This window comes from Rhopilema esculentum, chromosome 19 (genome assembly GCF_057945365.1).
Source record: "Rhopilema esculentum isolate cy_ngs chromosome 19, ASM5794536v1, whole genome shotgun sequence".
In the NCBI taxonomy this organism is placed as follows: domain Eukaryota; kingdom Metazoa; phylum Cnidaria; class Scyphozoa; order Rhizostomeae; family Rhizostomatidae; genus Rhopilema; species Rhopilema esculentum.
Window position 1 is genome coordinate 9,320,057 of NC_142833.1, and position 19,321 is coordinate 9,339,377.

The following is a 19,321-nucleotide window of genomic DNA, read 5'->3' on the forward strand; positions in this document are numbered from 1 at the left end:
GTTTGTCATTAGGTAGAAAATAGGTCTGTATGCGTTTTACTCATGTGGTTTCAATGTTCTCACTGTGGGGCACATCAACTCTTTTAAAAGACCAAGATAAAATAAGAGAACTTTTATTTTTATCTTGATATGACTAGATCGTTAATGCTAACAAGATTATCAAGATAATGACTGTAACAAGCTGCTCAAGCATAACTATTTCGATTGCATTTGAAATCACTGTAAGTATCGCCTGGGCTTGTTACTGTCATTTTCGTTGGAGCAATGATTCTCTTAGTAAAATCTCATAAATTTGCATTAATTGCTAGCATATGTTCAGGTACCACCCTCATTAAGGTCCATCCCTGGCTAGATTAGAGAAATGGATATTGTCCTTTTTAATTATATCAAAGCCGTGAAGTGTCAGTTCTTCGTTCAGGATCCTTATGTAGTTAAATTATTTTGATATTCAAACCTTGGTCTGTACGCTTGAACACAGATGAAAATACGAAACTACCTGCCAATAAAGCGACGAGGGCCTCCTATCTAAAAAGCTAGCGGACGTGATTTTCTTAAATGTATCCAAACTAAACTGTTTGCACCGTATAACCAAAGACCGTATAGCCAAAGAAATGGACCAAAATAGTGGTATGACCATTGATAATCACAAGAAAATATTTTTTCACATCAACAAATTGCAAGGAAACATTTTTTCTCACAGGAAAGTTCCATTACGAATTAACCACTCCAAAAAACCTAATTTTTTAAAAGGCACTTTAGAAGGGTAAAACCATGTTTAGCTTACGATAGTGGTGTACTTATTCAACATTTTCATAAAATAAAACCTTAAATTACAATAAAAGCTAAATTTGTAGTATATGCGACCCAGGAAAAGCAATGCTTATCGAGCCTTGGCCTCTTAAATTCAAATATTAATACCAAAGAGACAAAAGTTAACAAAAGGGGGGGGGGGCAGAGAGAAGAGAGGAAGAAAGCAAGTTTTTCTTCGTGAAAGATCCAGAGAAGTGTGCTATTAACCCTCTTGGAAAATTTGGCGACAAATGATTGTTTTCGATAAAATTAAATAGTGTTTGGTTGTGTTGTTGGTATTAAAAATAGAATGGAACCTCTTGTGAAAAGTTATGTTTTTCGCGCGAAATTCATGATTAACAAGAAAGTTTATTCCTGTGAAACGTCTTATTTCGCTTCTTTCGCGAAAGTTAACTCCAAAAATTGCATACTTTCTCGATTCTTGATACTTTCTTTCACATAACTTTCTTAAAGTAGTTTTGGAGATGTGGTAGAGCAATTATGAACTAGCAGTTTCAAACTAAGAGAAACTCATTTACTTCATCTTAGACTTTTATTACTATAAGCGTGAAGCCTCCCGCCACAATCTAGATAACAGCACACTGGGCATGCGTAAGTTATAGTAATTATAAACACGCAAGCAGCGATTAAATCCTACTACAGAGGGGGAGGGGGACAATTTCTACTTATTGCTTATCACTTATTCCTTGCAATTGTTGAGAGACATTCCTTGCTTTATAATACGAGTTGAAAATTTGGCCGACAAAAATTTCCAATAGCATCTAAATCTAAAACATGATTTGTATTTACTTGTCTCCAGCTTGTCTTGAAAATAGCTTGTATTAGATTTTCATTACGCATTTGAGAGTTTTGGATTATAAAATCATTAATTCTGGGCTATTTTTACGGAATTTTTCTTTAGAAAATTTTAGGGGAAACTGCGGCTATATGAAGTCTATGAAATATTAGCGCCCTGGCAATTTGATAGTTGCACCAAATGTAGCACTTGGTGCAGAGGCTTTGCGATGGATTTGAGAACACTTGTATACTCGATTAGAGCTTAATCCTAGAAATCTACCCCTAGTTTAATTTTGTATGGCAGTAATGACCCTATTTTGCAGCACCTAAAAACTTGAAGATGGATTTACTATTTCAGATAGATATTAGATGATACTGGTAAGATGTATGGTTGAGCCATTTGTTTTGGCAAAGGGAAATGCGCAATACAAATTTTATAACCTCTACCTATAGTATTTTAGATCTTTTTGAAACAATACTAAAACAGGGTTTCATTTCAGGTTGTGTTTTATCTTTCAAACAATGTTCTTGTCCTTGATGCTTATTGTTCAAGCGAATTCATCTGGAGGAGGTCAAGTCTTGTTTTATATGGAGGGACAAGAACCTACTGCCATTAGTGAATAAACATCCTTCAACAGCGGGATGGAAGTACTATTGCCTACTAGTTGGTATGTCTTTGCCTACTAGTGGGTTTTTTGGAGTGGTTAATTCGTAATTGAAGTTTCCTGTGAGAAAGTTTCATCTTAATAGTTTTGAAAAATGTTTTATCCTAAAACCAGAAGTTTTCTGCCATCTAGAGGTGCTTTCAATCTTGTCGGCAAATAAAGGATGTCTTACTCTCTTTGAACACCTCCCTAGAGCCAAAAAGCTAGCAATCGCACTGCTTACACCATAATGGTCTAAGAACAAATTAAAAACAATCCAGCTTCAGATTTTCGACAAAATTGAGAACAGCCAGTCTGAACTTCAATTTACTTTGTCTTATAAAGAAAGAGTGTATCTAACACAATTTAAATGTCAATGAAGTTGCATTTTTTTGATACTTTAATTTAGCACACAGTAATGCTATAATTATTATATGTATCCAATAACGCGAGAATAAAAGGTTTAAAAATATTATTTTAGTGACCTTAGATAAAGAGTTGGCAAGAAAAAACATAAGATTACAGGAACAATCAAATAGCACGAGAAATGATCTTGATAATGAGTAAATCAATTTAAGTAGAAAATTAGGAAACCAATAGTTTTCGATAACTTTCGCTTTTAGTTAGAAAAAGCATGATTAAATGCAAACTACTAACAAATCACAATTGACGCAATATTAGGCTAGAAAGATAATGGCTAAGAGATAAAATTGTTTAAACTTAAAACACTGTGGACAATACCTCGATACTTCGTCAATCAATCAGCCGTCAAGAAGATTTGAAGGATGCATAGGCAGAATGAACTGGGTGGTATAAACGCTTTCAAAATAAGTTGAACAAAACCACGAATAATGACATGTTTTGTCGAGCCAGTGGACATTTTTTAAGTCTTTCGAACTTTGCTGAATATCCCTAAACATCGTTCAACTTTCACTGAACAGCACTGGACACAAATGTTCAGGGACGCTCAGTGGTGTTCAGTTAAGAGCCTTTGGACGTAATGGATGTTCAAGATGTTCAGGCGATGTCTAGCAGAATGTTCAACGATGTTCGGCGCTTAATGCAGCGGCGCCAAAATTCCTTAACCAACTATCACATTTAAAAGGTTACGAACGTTTGAAATAATAGAAATCAATACAGGCTAAATATAAATGTTTAATTTGTGATTAAAATTAAAAAAGATTCTTCTATTTTGATTTTTTCTTGCATTAATTAAGATTGTTTACATATCTTACTACCATGAGCAACAATTCTTTTTTATAATTAAGGTTAAAAATTCTTTATATATAATATGCATTAAGCGATAACCTAAGGCAGCTAATACAATTTGACTTGGTAATAATTACCACGCTTGGATTATCATAAGTACAGAATAAATACAGGCTACTTCATGTTACTTGAATTGCTGAATTGGCAATTTTTGAAAGGAAATGGATAATATGTAGAGATGGTGAAGATTTTGACGTTTCCATTTTATTACAAATGATGAGGGGTTTTGACGAAGCAGGCCAAAATTGAACTTAAATGAGTTGTAATGTGAAGGAGCAGACACATTTTCAAAACAAATATGGGCTGATAAAACCAGTTTACTTTTAGCCCCTCTCTTCGACGACAGACCGTGCAAGTAAATAGGTTTGGGAACAATGCTATAGCACACATTTTGCACACAACAAGCACACATACGAGCATTCAAGTAAACACGCTTAAAGAGTCACCGATTTATCGGGATGATTCCAACATAATTATCTGTCAAAAAGAATAGAAGCTTTATCGAGAATTCATAAATCATCGCGGGAATAGCAAGGATAAAGATGAAAAGACACATCTAGAAGGAAAGTTCAAAAACCATAATAGGAAAATCAGAACAGTTGTGTCTTTTTCCTTTTTGATCAAGCTCATTTGGAAATTAATGAGAATAAACGGATAAACCTATCAAATTTGAAGCAAATTACATCATAAAGGAGAGGGAATTACAATGAACTCTACTGGAAAAGCTGGCCACCAGTGGGTCCAGGGACACTGACTCCAGCGTAGGCATTAAGAAGATATAGGGTGAGGGCAACGAGGCCAACAACAAGACCAACAGCTAGGAATGCAACAAAGTGGGATTTCATCGAGCCTCTGAATCGTGTAGGTCCCATAATGCTAAGTAAGCTTACACAAATTGTCAATGTATAAACAATTGACATGGTGGTGTTGATAGCCAAGATCTCTCCAAATTTGGAAAACAAGCGGATCTTTGTCAAGCAGAGTGGAATGGCTGCGATCAGTGTTGTTACTGCAGAACTTAATATTGATACTCCTATATGATTCAAAGCCATTCGCGAGTGTTCACTTCGCACCTCCTGAAAAAGTAACAGTATCGTCAATAAAGCAATTTTACGTTCAAGGATTCTAAATATCCAAAAAATTATCAATCGCGTATTTCGAAGCCAACTGTAGGCTAAACCAACTGCAGATATAGTGCCTTTTAAGCCTGGACATGCAAACTATTCAGTTAACATCGGCTCAACAGTTACACTAGATTAACACTGACACTTTTCCAAGTAAAATTTTAATCCAAGATTCCTAAATATTTAACCAGAGACTACCAGAGTATCATCACCATCAATAACCGACTTGCTCGAAAGAAAACAAAACTATACAGCATTGTAAAAAGTTGTCAGTTTGTTATTACATTAAAGCTCCAATTGCCAATTATCAAAGTGCGATAGAAACGTGAATTTCTATCGCTTCTGTGCATCCACTATGCTTAATTCTTTCTTGCGTTGGAGAATGTTATATTAAGAATAAAGAGTCCGATTGTTGAAGCAGCACCAAGGACTTCGTATTATAAGTCTACATCTTTTGACGATCCACATAAAGAAGCTAACCTTAGCAAGCAATCTATAGTTAATGTATTGGATATAACGATTATTACCGCCGATGATTACTTCGTACACTGCTCAACTGCCGTTGCAGGTAAGTAATTTTAATTCACATAAGGCTGTTCCCAAGGTTTTTGCTTCACTCAATCCAACTAAATATATTGAAGTAAATGACAGGCTAAATGAGAAACTTGTTGAAACAGCATTCAATTGAAACACCCATAATAAAGCAAGGTAAATTCTGCCTTAGCATTTCCTGATGATAACATTGCCAAATAATCAATTCAAATAACAAATTCTGTCGGAATAGTTAAACCGAGCAATGTTTCCGTACGATTAATTCAGTTCAAGATAAACAAGAGGAAAAAACTGGTTATGATTCCAAGGTTCTTTTAATCAGTGACATTAGGAAACAGTGAATCTACAATCTAGATTCCAAATTAACGATTACTAAACGGTATCCATGATAGATTCTCGCAACATATCCAATTTCAAATCCGTACACGTGTAATCCGTAAACCCAACAATCTACATTCAAGCAATAATCCAACAATCCTCCCCCGGCCTCGATTAAATCCCTTTATATACATCACGGAAATAAACAAAACAAGGCTCATTATTTACAACGTATCCTCCGCAGAGTCTTAATGTTTTCTAACATTTCCATACCAGTAAAAGATTCAAAATATAACGTACCCTATTTGTCAAACCATCGAAATCTGCAATCTTAGTGGCCATGATGTAGCCTTCAGTCAAATGAACTGTGTAGTCAACTGAAGTGCCAACAAGAATGGACAACGAAATGGCTTCGATTGCACCCAGCGTCCATCCAACCGCCCAGAATGTTGCTATAACAAGGCACAAAGCTCCTAAACAAGAAAAAAACGTGAAAAACACTACTGAATGAGTTATCCAGAACTAGCAATAACCGAGAAAAATGCTGTGATGAGACCACTGTCAATGCTTGAGTAAATCCTCTAGGCACAGAATTCATCAAAATGGTTGTTTAAAATAATGGAAATAGCTGCCTCTCTTTTTAACACTGACAGGTAAACCTTCCCAACATTTAGTAGGGGGAATACCTTTTTTTATTTTACAGATAAAGCGAGCGTATCTAGCAATTTTCGAGTTAGGCCGTAAGAAAGTTAACATTCAATGCAGACTCACTTCCGTGTAAACGGTTTTCGTTTATTTTAGAAGTCTGGACTAATTACATCATTACTTACAGTTTCTCCACAAAAGATAACAAAATTTACATGCCTGCTTAAGTAGCATATATGCGTTATATGTACCAACCTGCAATCGTTATAAAGACTATAGCAGATAACTTGAAATTGCCAGTAAAGATAACAACAGCGGCTAGGCACATAATCAAAGAAAGCGTAATTCCGTAAATGGCGCCATTAACTGCGATCATCTCAGAGAACATATCCACCCATGTTTCACTGGTCTGAAACCCATCTTTCAGCATTTCAGGTATTTCTGGGTCGTCTAGGACTTTCCGTGTAAAATTCTCCCACTTGTGGAAATCTTCAAATACGCTGAATGCTGACTTTCCTTTGTATGTGGTCTTGAAAAAAAATAATATTTAGGCTTTACAAGAAGAATTCGATTGCCTATATGGGTAATGACTAAGAATGGAGTCAACTGTACAATTCTCTTTAAGTCATATACATTTCTTGACTCTGTACTAATTTGAGTTTGAAAATGAAATTTTACACCCTGGTTGCAATTATTGCATGGCAAACACTGCAGGAATGTCACTTATTGCAAGGCACGATGTTCAAAACTAAACGCTAAGTTGATGTCAGAATTTCAATAGATAAGCTAACTTCGTGCACTTTATGTCGAGTTTTTCATAACGTTGTCACATTGCATCGCCCTTCTGATATTGACCATTTTGAATTACATTTTGTTCGTGAAAATTTAGCAATAGCACCAAAATCAAGTAAGAATGTTTCAGCACAGGCTTTCTGAGACATAATGTTCGCATATTCAGCCCTTTGACAAACTAAAGCTACAACATCTACACCTAAAAAGTGCATCCTGAGAAAAATTGATGCTCGACATGGGAAAGTACTCTTCAAGATCAATAAACGGAGGGTCAAAACTTTTCTGATAAATAATGAGCGGGGTAAGGGGAAGGGGGAGGGGAGTTGGAGGTCATAATAAATGGGGGATGTGGCTGGTAAATTTTTGTTTATATGTCAATTGAGAAACAAGGTGCCTTGCAGTATCTTGTAGAAACGAACAATAAGGCTGTAACCAAATTTTCAGCGACAAGAAAAATTTTTTCAGACTAAAATCTCTTGAGCTTAAGCTGTTCAAGGCCAAGCTGTCTTGAGCCAAAGCTGCCTCAAGGTTAGTTAATCTGTCTTTACCTAAAGCTTTTTGGAGTTTAAGCTGTTCAGCGATAAAGCTGTCTCATGGTTAAGCTCTCTTGAGCTAACGATGTCTCAAGGTTAAGCTCTCTTGAGCTAAAGATTTTTGGAGTTTAAGCTGTTCAGCGATAAAGCTGTCTCATGGTTAAGCTCTCTTGAGCTAACGATGTCTCCAGATTAAGCTCTCTTGAGCTAAAGATTTTTGGAGTTTAAGCTGTTCAGCGATAAAGCTGTCTCATTGTTAAGCTCTCTTGAGCTAACGATGTCTCCAGGTTAAGCTCTCTTGAGCTAAAGATTTTTGGAGTTTAAGCTGTTCAGCGATAAAGCTGTCTCATGGTTAAGCTCTCTTGAGCTAACGATGTCTCCAGGTTAAGCTCTCTTGAGCTAAAGATTTTTGGAGTTTAAGCTGTTCAGCGATAAAGCTGTCTCATGGTCAAGCTCTCTTGAGATAACGATGTCTCCAGGTTAAGCTCTCTTGAGCTAAAGATTTTTGGAGTTTAAGCTGTTCAGCGATAAAGCTGTCTCATGGTTAAGCTCTCTTGAGCTAACGATGTCTCCAGGTTAAGCTCTCTTGAGCTAAAGCTTTTTAGAGTTTAAGCTGTTCAGCGATAAAGCTGTCTTAAGGTTAAGCTACCCTGAGCTTAAGCTGTTTTGCGCTTAAGCTGTCTCGAGGTTAAACTGCTTTGTGCTTAAGCTGTCTTAAAATTGTGCATTTTTGAGCTCAAGCTGTCTCAAGCTTGAGCTGTCTTTACCTAAAGCTCTCTTGAGTTTGAGCTGTATTAATCTAAGGATATCTTGATACTAACCGACTCAAAAGCCATTGCCATCCATTTGATTTTATTGTGAATTACGCCAACCATGCTTAAACTAGGCCGGCCGTTTGCATAACGGGGTTCTTCCAATTCCTGACATTCTTCGTACTTAAAAAGCTTCAACTGGCGATAGATCTGGCGAGGAAAGCAATCTGCACCACCAGGACTAACCAAAGCTGTGTTATTTTGAAAGGCAAGGCATATTCGACAGAATGCTTTGACGAGTGCCCCGGTAGCAACAACCTGCAGCTGGTCCCCAACCATGGTAAATTTTTCGTCGTAAATTGGGGTACCCTGAAAAAAGTAACTTATGTAAAGTAAAGAGAAAAGTAAAAATGAAATTATGGTATAACAATCAGAATATTTTCTAGCGGTATGGGAAAACTCTTCTTAAAATGAGCTTGCCAGAAATGCTTATCTCGTTATATTTTTCACATTTAAATTGAAAATGCGACATAAATTTGCACCTTACGATGGAAAAAATTGAATATCCTTAAATGGATAATACTACCAGTTAAAAAATAAAATAGTATCCATTAATATTAATCTTGCAATTTTTTCTATGGCCAAAGTGAAGTAAATAAGTTAAAACAGCATTAAATAAGCTAAAATCAAAAGGAGGTTTTGTAGAGTAAATGTTATGCAATGTACCCTGTTTGTTCCAAAGAAATGCTTTCCAGTAACAGAGCCCTGGTCAACTCCTTTAATCCCAAATACGAGAAAAACGATAGCTGTTTTATCCACAATGGGCCTTTTAACGGGTGTGCAAGGTTTAGGACACAGTGGTGGCGTCGTTACAACAGGTGTCGTCGTTCGGTGCTCAACTGTAGTCATCTCCTTTCTCCCCACTGTTGTAATATTTTTCCTTGCTTCAGAACTAAATGTTCTTTTTAGGGGATGTTCTTTTGTTACATGCTTGCTAACGGTTTGGAGCTTTTGAGTCGGTGTCTTGCTATAAATGGCAGGTTTTGCCGTAGTCATTCCCTTGCTTTGTATTGAGCTATCGGAATGCTGCTTCTTGCTCCAATTCTCACTAGTGGTTACTTGGCTTTCCTTTGGTTTAGCAGATGTGGTTGCATATTCTTCACGCACTGTGGCGACCATTCTAGTTGGTTTCCCGGATATATTCACCTTTTCAGTTGTCCCGGTAAGAGTATGATTTGGCCCCCAACGACCAGCAGTTTCGGTTGTTTTGACGTCGCGAAGATTCACAGGTGTGGGCAGTTCTTCATTCACACGAGAGAGTGTGTTAGTTGTCTTAAAGGTCATAGCTTTAACTGTGGTCATTAGCCTTGAATTATTTGTGTAAAATTGATCATTTATAAAGCCATTTGAATCGTTTTTCCATAACGATCCATTTATAAAAACACCTCCAGAATCAGCGTTTCTTCTGAATCTCGACTGTAACATATCAGGTTGTGCTATATTTGGAGAATCATGCACACGCTTCACTCCACCTGCGCATGAGGTACAGTCAACATAGCTGGAGCTGAAATTAAACTGAAGATTTAACAGCTTTTGCAGATTTGTATCAGCTGGGAAAAGCTCTGGTCTTCCCGAAGCCGTTTTAAGATGAGTGATAGCAACAACAGATAGCGAGGTTACTACCAAAAATAAAACAAGGACGGTGTGGCGAAAGCGAATAACTGGCTTTGCAACAAACTTGATCATAAACCTTGTTAAAAGATCAGTTATCGTGCAGCATTTGACAGCAGTATCATTCGAAGAAGATGCGTAATTAGGATCCAGGGTTTCTTCATTAGAAACAGAATTGAATCTACTGCGAATCTCTTGCATTTCGCGCGCAGCAGAGTTCAATTCCAGTTCGTCATTGTTGATAAGGTTGGCTGCGTCATTATCTATAAAGATAGAAAATCAAAAACTTTGGTTCGGATTATGATTACAACACAAATCTTTTCATTGTTTTCCATTAACTAAAGTCTGAAAACCGAATATTCAGCCTGTAATCAATTGGGATCATACAGCATTTAGGCTTGCTGATATAACACAACCATGAATCATCTAAACTAAGAATAAATATATCGCAACATTCGAATCGGCAGGATTCAATAAAATGTTGAAGTACACTGCTCTTATGTAGTTCACACTTCATTTTTACCTTAAAAAGATGTATATACTGGGAGAAAATAGGATTGAGTTACACGACCAGGGCGGAACTCGTACCAGCAATCTGTCATACCGATGTTGTTGCTCTACCAACTGAACCACCTGGTCATTGAGTTTCTCAAAAGCATAAAGAAATAAATAGGTACTTGGCATAGCCATAAATATAAAGAGGGTACGCTCATATTCACTCTCATATTCACCTTTCGTTTGCACCCTATTCTTACTCGCTCTTAGTTTGCCATCTTCTTACACCCCACTTCTTACGCCCTCGTGTCACATCTATTTTTTTGCTCTCTACCTATACCCTTTTCTTCACTCTCTTCGTCGCACTCATCTTCACTTTCTTCTTACGCCCTCTTCTTGTACCCTCAACTACACCTTCTTTTTATGCTCTTTTCTCACGCCCTCATCTAATATCCTTTCATCCCTCATTTTATTCTAACCTACACCTTCTTGCGTCCTCTTTTTATGCCGTCATCTTCAATTACCTCAAACGCCCTTTCCTTATGCCCTCATTCAACATTTTCTCATTTCTCATCTTCTTATTCGCTCTCCTTATCACATTTCTCTTCACCATCTTCTTAAGCCCTTTTCTTATGCACATTTCCTAAAGCACCTTTACCTTTTGTTCGCTCTCCTTTTCGCTCTTCTCCTTACCCTCATCTTTGCTCCCTTCTTTACCTTCATCTTCGCCTTTTTTACGCTCTCTAATGCCCTCCTATTCGCCTTCTTCTTATGACTTTTTTATATTCCCATATCTTATTAAACCCCCATTTCCCTTCAACCTACACCCTTTCTTCGCCCTCATCTTCACTCTCCTCTCCACCCTCTCTTCACCCACTTCTTACGCCCTCTTTTAATGCCATCATCTTCACTTTCCTCTTACGCCCTTTCCTTATGCCCTAATTCAACATCCTTTCATCCTTTCCTTTTTCATCTACCTGCACAATCTTCTAACATCTTCTGCTTACAGCCTCCTACAGTCTTCTTCACTTTCATCTTACGCCATTTACTTATGCGCTCTTCTTTGCACTCTTTCAACTTCCAGTTTACTATGTTACTGCAGATACACCAACATCAAAGGTTTTGAATATGTAAATAAATAATTAACTAATAAAAATTAACGCTAAAAGCTGTGAAAGCAGAATCACAAACCTTTCGAAAATCTGTGGAAATATTTATTCAGGCACAAACACATTTCACATTTGATTAACCACTTTTGCCAGAGAAAGAGAGCTGGCGGCATCAACAGCACAACCATGAGCCAACAAGACATAACAAGGATGCAAGTAAACAAGCCGAAGTCATGAACAGCTGGAACCTTTGTCAAGGCATTGGCACCGAATGCTGCAGCAGTCGTAAATGAAGTGAAGAAAGTAGCTTTGCCTGCTGTAGCAATCAAGTGCTTCATTCGTTCCCTGATGTCCTTCAAATGGGTAGCTTGCCTATAACATAAATGCATTCACAGTGGCTGCAAATTACATCCAAATTACACTAGTCTGTATTTTGAATCACATCGCTACAATAAACTACCTGACTAGATCTAGGTGCTAGCATATGTTTCAAGCCTAGATATTCTCTTGGTATATGATCAATGACAAATTTTTTAATTATCATGGGCTGTTGCAAGCACATTCCAGAGGCAAAACACATTGTCGTGAAAGAAAAAAAGCTTTGCATTTTGCATGGTTAATGAAACCATTTATGTAGAGACCCTCTAGCTGCTGATTACATTTACTTGGTAAAATGAAATGTCAAGGAGAACAAGAGGGTGCGGAGCATTTTCAAACTTACCTGAAAACATTTATGAAAACAAACACATCATCCACGCCAATTCCAATAATAACAAAAGCAGTGGTTCCCGTCAAAATTCCAACAGTATTTATTCCAAGCAGGACACGGTAAACAAAATATGATAATGGAAAACTGAACACGATGGTTAATACACCAAATATGGTCAGCCAAAGGGAAAATGATGTCAGGATAAACAGCAGAAGAATTATGAGTCCAAAACTGATTACAGCCAACATAACATCATGGTAAAATGTATGCTTGATTTCATAATCATATATCTCTGAGCTGCCATATAGAACTGTAACCTCGCTACAAAAGAAGGGAAAATTTCTAGATATTTGATAAAAACTCTTAAAAAGAAAAGCAGTGAAATAAAAAGAAATTCCACAAACATTGTTGAAAAAGGAAGCTTTGTCTCTGGCTACCTCCTCCTCCTGTCTTGGTTTGTAAGATTTAAATTTAAGTACCCTCTCTTCCACTGCAAGTTTGTATTCTCTGCTACACTCTGAAAATTTCCTTGATCCAAATTTTGAAAAAGTATAGGCAACTGAAACACATGGATAATCAAAGTTTACCCCTGTTACTGATGAACTCAATACTCCACCTTAGCTTCACATATTTTGCCTAGTGAATATGAACAATAAGAATGGTCCAAAAATGGGGAGAGTGGTAGTACTGCAAATCCCTGCAATTCTTTGATTGATCCATAAAAGCAATTATTTTAAAACTTAAGGAAAACACATTACATCTAAAAATGAATACTCTTTGAACAAATTCAAAATGCCTCAAATAAATCCCATCATCTGCCTATTTATTGTTGTTAAAGGCTAGTTTTAGCATCAAAATGACAAGAAATATTTTTCACACAGTATAAAAGTCATAAAAAGAAACCGAAGAGGGTGTTCAAAATATTTACACATCCATTGTCTGTTGTAAAAAAACCTGGAAAAACACCAGTTATAAGCCACCAATACCTGCTCTAATAAAATTTGCACATCCTAAAAAACCTATAGCATTGAAATGTTTACTTAAATTCTTAACTTAGCGGATCAATATTTTAACTTCCTTTAAGCTGGTAAAGGTACCTGTTACATGAGGCAGAATTGCACATATGATGGCATTTAAGCCCCTTTTGTATCTGTTGACTGCATTCATGGAATGGATCTTGATCATGGAGAGCAGCCATACCAACTTAAATTTGCTGGTAGAATTGAATTCATAGCATAAGTTTTTGAAGATTGGATTATCAGTTAAATGGTATAACAGCTTATAGCTCATACATTATGAAGTACATTACCTGCTTTTGCTGAATACGTTACACATGACAACCCTATGAAACAGAGCTATAAAAAAGCAGGAGCAAAACAGTTTTATGAAACTGACACCAGTTTCATAGATGTTCAAAAAGGTTTAAAAGCTTTGAAACAAAATGGGGAAAGGGGTAACAAAAATTCTTAAACTTGAATTTCTAGAAGTTCCAAGAAACTGATTTCGACCAAATGAAACAGAATGTTGTAGCTTTCAAAAAAAGTTATTTATCTTTGCTGCACAGCTTTAAAGTGCACTAGAACAAAGAAACAAATTGACAGCATAAAGAATCTGATGTGCATATTTTTCATTGGCACTCGTCGATAGACAATTCTAAAGGCATGTTGATATCAATCGTCAAATTATACGTACTCTGATGAGGATGATTCCAGTTGCTCTACAAACTTGACAAGGAACTTCCTGAAAATTTCATGTTGCTCTTCCAAGCTGTGATCATTGTCCTCGTATCCCTTGAGAGGGATTCCAAAATTTATCTGGGACCTGAGAAATTTGCTTTTACGATTATCTGCACCAAATCCTTCGTCAACATACCAGAAAGTGGTGAGCTTAGTAAGTAAATAATCAAGTGTTTCTTGTACATTAGATAGACTTTTCCCTTGCCCATCAAAAAAATCTGTACGAAAAAAGTAATCAATCAAGGAATTCGGAGGCATGCATCCTTTTAAATTTTGCAAAAGTGCTTTGTCCTTGAAAACATCTTTGCCTTTCCAGCAAAAGTCTTGAAACTTTGAGTGTTGCATAAGCTTCTTCTCTATTGTATGTATATATTTCAATTTTTCATCCGTAAAAATGTTGTCATCTTTTGCCAGATATACTAGATCCAGCCTCCATTTCTGTTTGTACTGACTATGAATAACAACCTCAGGATTGCTTTCCGATCTCTTGATTCTTCTGCTATGTTTGGCCCTGTCTTCCTTCGCTGCTCTAGTCAGATCTTCTCGTGCAGCAATCAGGCTGTCCAATCTCTTCGACGCTGGATGTCCAGTCACCTCAAAAGCTCTCAAAGAATAATCCACTTGTACTGGATGTGTCAACACAGCGACGAAAAACAAGGCAATGTTTACACCTATAACAGCCAGCAGCAGCAACAGTGCTGTCAGGGGTTTTGTGTTTGCTGCAATATAGAGATTCCATAATTTTTGAAATATTATTTTCAAATAAGCTAATCTATTAGAGTAACCTTTGAAACTATGCGTTCTCGGAGAGACAAGAGATATCCTGGGGCTTCCAAGGAAATGGATGTCATCCTCTGTGTCAATTGTCCCACTTTCATCCATCGAAAAATATCAGTTACCTTAAACAAAGGTAGGTGCTCAAATAGTCCGTGTTGTCTCCTTTTGCAGAACTAAAAGTTTTATGGAACAGATGTTTTGACACAAATCCCTCATCTCATGGAAAAATGTCCAATCATTGCCAATCAAAGTTCGGTTAACCTTCAAAAAACAGCGGCGAAGATGCATATAAAACAGATCCTGAAATCAGAAAAAACGGCAATGTCATAATTATAAAAGTGGTATTCTGCTGATCAAACAACGTCAAGTCGAAACAGTGCTAGAAAAATCAGTTGTTCGCTCTGCCTGGCCTTCGCCTTCCTCTAAACTCTTCGCCGTCAGTCTTGCAGTGTTGTGGTTTCAGCTTTCAGGGAGAGTTTGCGCCCACGCAGGGCATTTTTAGTTGAGGTTGTTGTTGGACAGGTTTGTTGATTTTAATTTTGAAAGAAAACAGGTTATACGAGTACCAGAAGCAAAGAATTTACTCTTTTTTACATGAGCAATTTTGTAAGAACATGAACCTAAAAAATGGTCAAAAGTTAAGAACAAGTAAAGAACAAGCTAAGGCTGAACTACTGTAAAATGCAATTTTGAACATTCTATCTAAAAAGGATAGGCAGGGCATTCCTCTCAACCATCGACCGCATTGACTAACCTTTGTTTTCTCGGCTGATTATAGAATTATATGGTATAACGAATAATTTAAGCCCTTACAACATTTTCAAAAATTCATCAAAGTCACGTTACCGATGATGTTTCCTTTACCCAAAATCATTGTAACTTCTTGAGTATACGTCTGTCTGACTTCGATATAAACGCTAGATTCGGGCTCGCTTAAAGGAAAGCTTTCCAATGATATATATACATCACTATTTTAACGATGTCAGCAGTTTTCAATGATGACGTCATCACTTTCTAAATGGCCGTCTAACAGTACATTTTAAGACAAAAGCTCTGATCTAATCAAACGCATTTCTGGATCGTTTTGTGGCAATGTTTTGTCAGGTAGTTATTCTGAATCACTTAATTTAACGTTTCAAGGTACATATATATTCGCCTCAAATCCATTTACCGCCAGAACCTGAAGAACTGATGCCATAAACTTCCCATTCGCTCTCCAGTTCATCAGAAAGTTCAGTGCTACTTAGGTCAGAGTCTGCCTGGTCTGTTGTTTCCTTGTATTCGTTACTAGCACTGATTTCGTCGACACTACGGGCCTATTTCGGTACCCCTGTACATCTTTTGCATTTCTTTGTAGCAGGGAGATTTTCACTGCCACTTTCGACATCTGCCCCAACGCTTTCTGAAAGTCTGTTCTTGTTTTTCCGTCTTGACTTCAAAGAAGGAGGCAGCAGGGGACACGTGAAGCAAAAAGATTTCAAGGAAGACTCTTCAGAAGAACATTTCCAGCCACATCTTTCGAAAGAAAGTATTGACGGATGGCTCTATGCAACGCAACCGGCAGTAGGTTTCCCTGCGCGCTCTCAGAATGGCTATCTTCTAGGAATGTGAATCAGGAAGTAGTTTAATGTTAGTTTCATTTTGTTGTACATTTTTAGTCTTGTTTCCACATAGCTTCTCTTGACCTTACCAGAATACATTACCATTTGAACAAACTTATGAAAATCTTCTATATCGCTGTCACTAACCACTTTTTCTTCTCCAAGGCTGTCAAGCAGTTCAAGGTATCGCGGGCTCTTGATGACTGTCTTCAGCAACCTTACCTTTCCTACGTTGCGGAAATAGGATTTAGAATTACACCCAGATAAAGCATTTAAAGCCTGTAGATTGAGGCAAAGATCTCTTCCGAAATGGGAACCATTTGCGTTTAACATCGAGAAAAGCAAAAGCCCAATGTGTCTTCCTTCAAAAATCATTCTTGCTTCTAATTTCGATACAGGAGCTCGTGGCATTTATATCCTTGCAACATGTTTTGGTAATACACTTCTAAATGACCTCTTGCCCAGGTTCACCAACTTATACCCAGCTTCAGGAGCAACAAATTTGATAAGGCTGTGCATCCGCACTCGGTACGTTGGCATTGGTTTGATGGAGCGAACTGCTACCACTCCGTCTACTATCCAAGCGGCAGACTTCGGAGGCATGTCTTTGATCCATTGCCAATCTTCGAGCAAGAGTCGTTGCAAAGTTACTTTGTTTGACTGACACAAAGTTAAACCAGCTGTAGCGATAGCAATTGAAAGAGGAATGGTTGTAATGGGATGAGTAAACACCTCTTGCAGACTTCCTGCCTCCTCCTTCCTTCCAAAATGAATAGTTAAAGGCCTGTTTTGTGTTCCTTGACCACGGTAATTGCTGCAGCTTTTCCAGATCTGTCTTCAGCTTTGTTTTCTTGATCGGCGTGAAGCATTAGATATTAATTACCATTAATTAGGCAATCATTTGTGAAGCGATGCATATTCTCTTCTCCTATGATCGACGCTGCAAGGAGGTCAGTAGAACTTTATTGATCTAATTCTTCACCAGTTGGAGTCGACTTTGCAGGAGCAACAGAAAACCGATTTGTGTCATAGCTTCGAAGAGTTCCACAAGGCTATCATTATGTTTCTGAAGGATCTTTGTCCCACCTGGAATGCTGTACTTGTTAATTAATGATGACTTTGCGAAAAAGTATTGCTTCAGAGCGTCTCTAAACTTGCTATGAGAGTGAGACGTAGCAATCCAAGTGTTAACCGCATTAAAATTTGCTGAAGTCCCTGTATGGACCTGCAGGCCCTTTAGCTTCTTGGTTAAATAGTATCCCTTTTGCTCTGTATGTAAATCGCAATGAATTGCAGAGAATTTGTTTTGAAATTCCCGCCAAATCCTTGTTTGTTCCAATCTTGGAATGTTGTAGTTTGTTCACCCTGCAATGATTGAAGTGCAATGGAGAAGCAGATGTTGGTATGTACAGTAGCGGGCATAGTTGATGTGATTCAATGTAAATGTAAGCAGAATCATATTTCGCACTGCTTGCAAAAGTAGCTTAGTGTTGCTTTTCTGCACAGCTGCTACCATGCTCAACAAAGCAGACACTTTTCAGTTTTTTGACGATTTTCAAGAGTCAACAGTTTTTTGCATCAATCTGACCTGACTATACAAGCAACCCATCAGCACCTTGACCTGACTATACAAGTCAACATTCGTTCACATAATTTTGTTTATCTTTGCCTCCCTCATTTCATCCGCATGAACAAAAACATGAAATATGTCAAGAACAAACCTAAGAAAGAATCAACAGGCATCTTATTAAATATCTTTGGCAAGTTATTTAGCCCTGTCAGGGATATTAAACAAAGGCTTTAAAGTAATAAACCATATAATAATTGTTTCCTCCTGCCTCCTGGCAATGCCAATAATATAAGCCTTTGGCCTATGTGCAAAGCTCGATTTTGTACCGACGGCTTCAGATCCGGTCTTCGGAAACAATTATTTTAGGTTTAATCAGTAAAATTAAAATAATAATAACGAAAAACTGTGGATGGCGAAAGAACAGCTTCTTCTCCGTTATAAGAAAGTGTCAAGCAAAATCATGCATGATGTCAAATTGCGATAATGCCAAATTGTGCCTAGCAAAATTAGAGTCAGCTCGCTAGTCGACGGCCATTTTGAAAATGATGACGTCATCATTGAAAATTACTAACATCGTTAAAAAAGTGATTTGTATATATCATTGGAAAGCTTTCTTTCAGGCGAGCCCGAATCTAGTGGTTATATTGAAGTCAGACGTATACTTAAGAAGTTACAATGATTTTCAGTCTAGGAAACAGAACATTTTTGACGTCATCGGTAACGTGACTTAGATGAATTTTTGAAAATGTTGTAAGGGCTTAAATTATTCGTTATACCATAGAGTTCCAAAATCAGCCGAGAAAACAAAGGTTAGGCAATGCGGTCGATGGTTGAGAGGAATGCCCTGCCTAGGAGGATTTTTAGCTATTTGTGGGTGCTTTTTCGGTAAATATTAAAAAACTTTGTTGGGAAACGAGGCCTGAACACCTGCCTAGAGTGAAAAAGCTAGCGATCGCACTGCTTACATCCTATTAATTTTCATGACTAATTTAAAAACAATTAAGCCTCAGATTTTCAAAAAATTAAGAACAGCGAGCCTGAACCTAAATCTTATGGTTCTTAAATAAAAAAAGTGTAAAGCGTTACAAAATTTAAAAGCTTTGGAAGGAAAGGCAAGTGATTGTAACCTCATGGCACCACAAGCTGAGACTAATACAAGAACGATCTACAGATGAAACCTCCGGTAGACTCTTTCATATTGTATATGGGTGGGAGACCAATTAAAACAGTATTATTAGCTAAATCCTCGCCTCAAAACAAACTACAAAAGCAATAGTGCATCATGTATGTTCTGGGCCGCGCGGAAAGTTTCGGAGGTCCTGGGGCAAAACCAAAGGCCCATTTGCGAACGGAAAGAGCAGAAAATTTTGATTACCACGCCCTAAAGATGAGATTAAACTGGATTTCAGAATATTAGTTGCTGTCATTTTCTTACAA

The 19,321-nt window shown here is 37.4% G+C and overlaps 1 protein-coding gene across 1 annotated transcript; it reads right to left on the reverse strand.

Moving 5' to 3' along the window:
* Positions 1-1,716: 1,716 nt before the first annotated feature.
* LOC135688256 (protein dispatched homolog 3) lies at positions 1,717-15,159 on the reverse strand. Its single transcript, XM_065205032.2, has 8 exons — positions 13,893-15,159; positions 12,213-12,521; positions 11,574-11,863; positions 8,943-10,150; positions 8,286-8,585; positions 6,395-6,668; positions 5,795-5,967; positions 1,717-4,576 (listed from the first exon to the last, which is right to left on the reverse strand). Exons 1-8 carry the CDS (start codon positions 14,816-14,818, stop codon positions 4,214-4,216), a joined length of 3,843 nt encoding a protein of 1,280 aa, XP_065061104.2. The 5' UTR covers positions 14,819-15,159; the 3' UTR covers positions 1,717-4,213.
* Between the last annotated feature and the right edge of the window lie 4,162 nt (positions 15,160-19,321).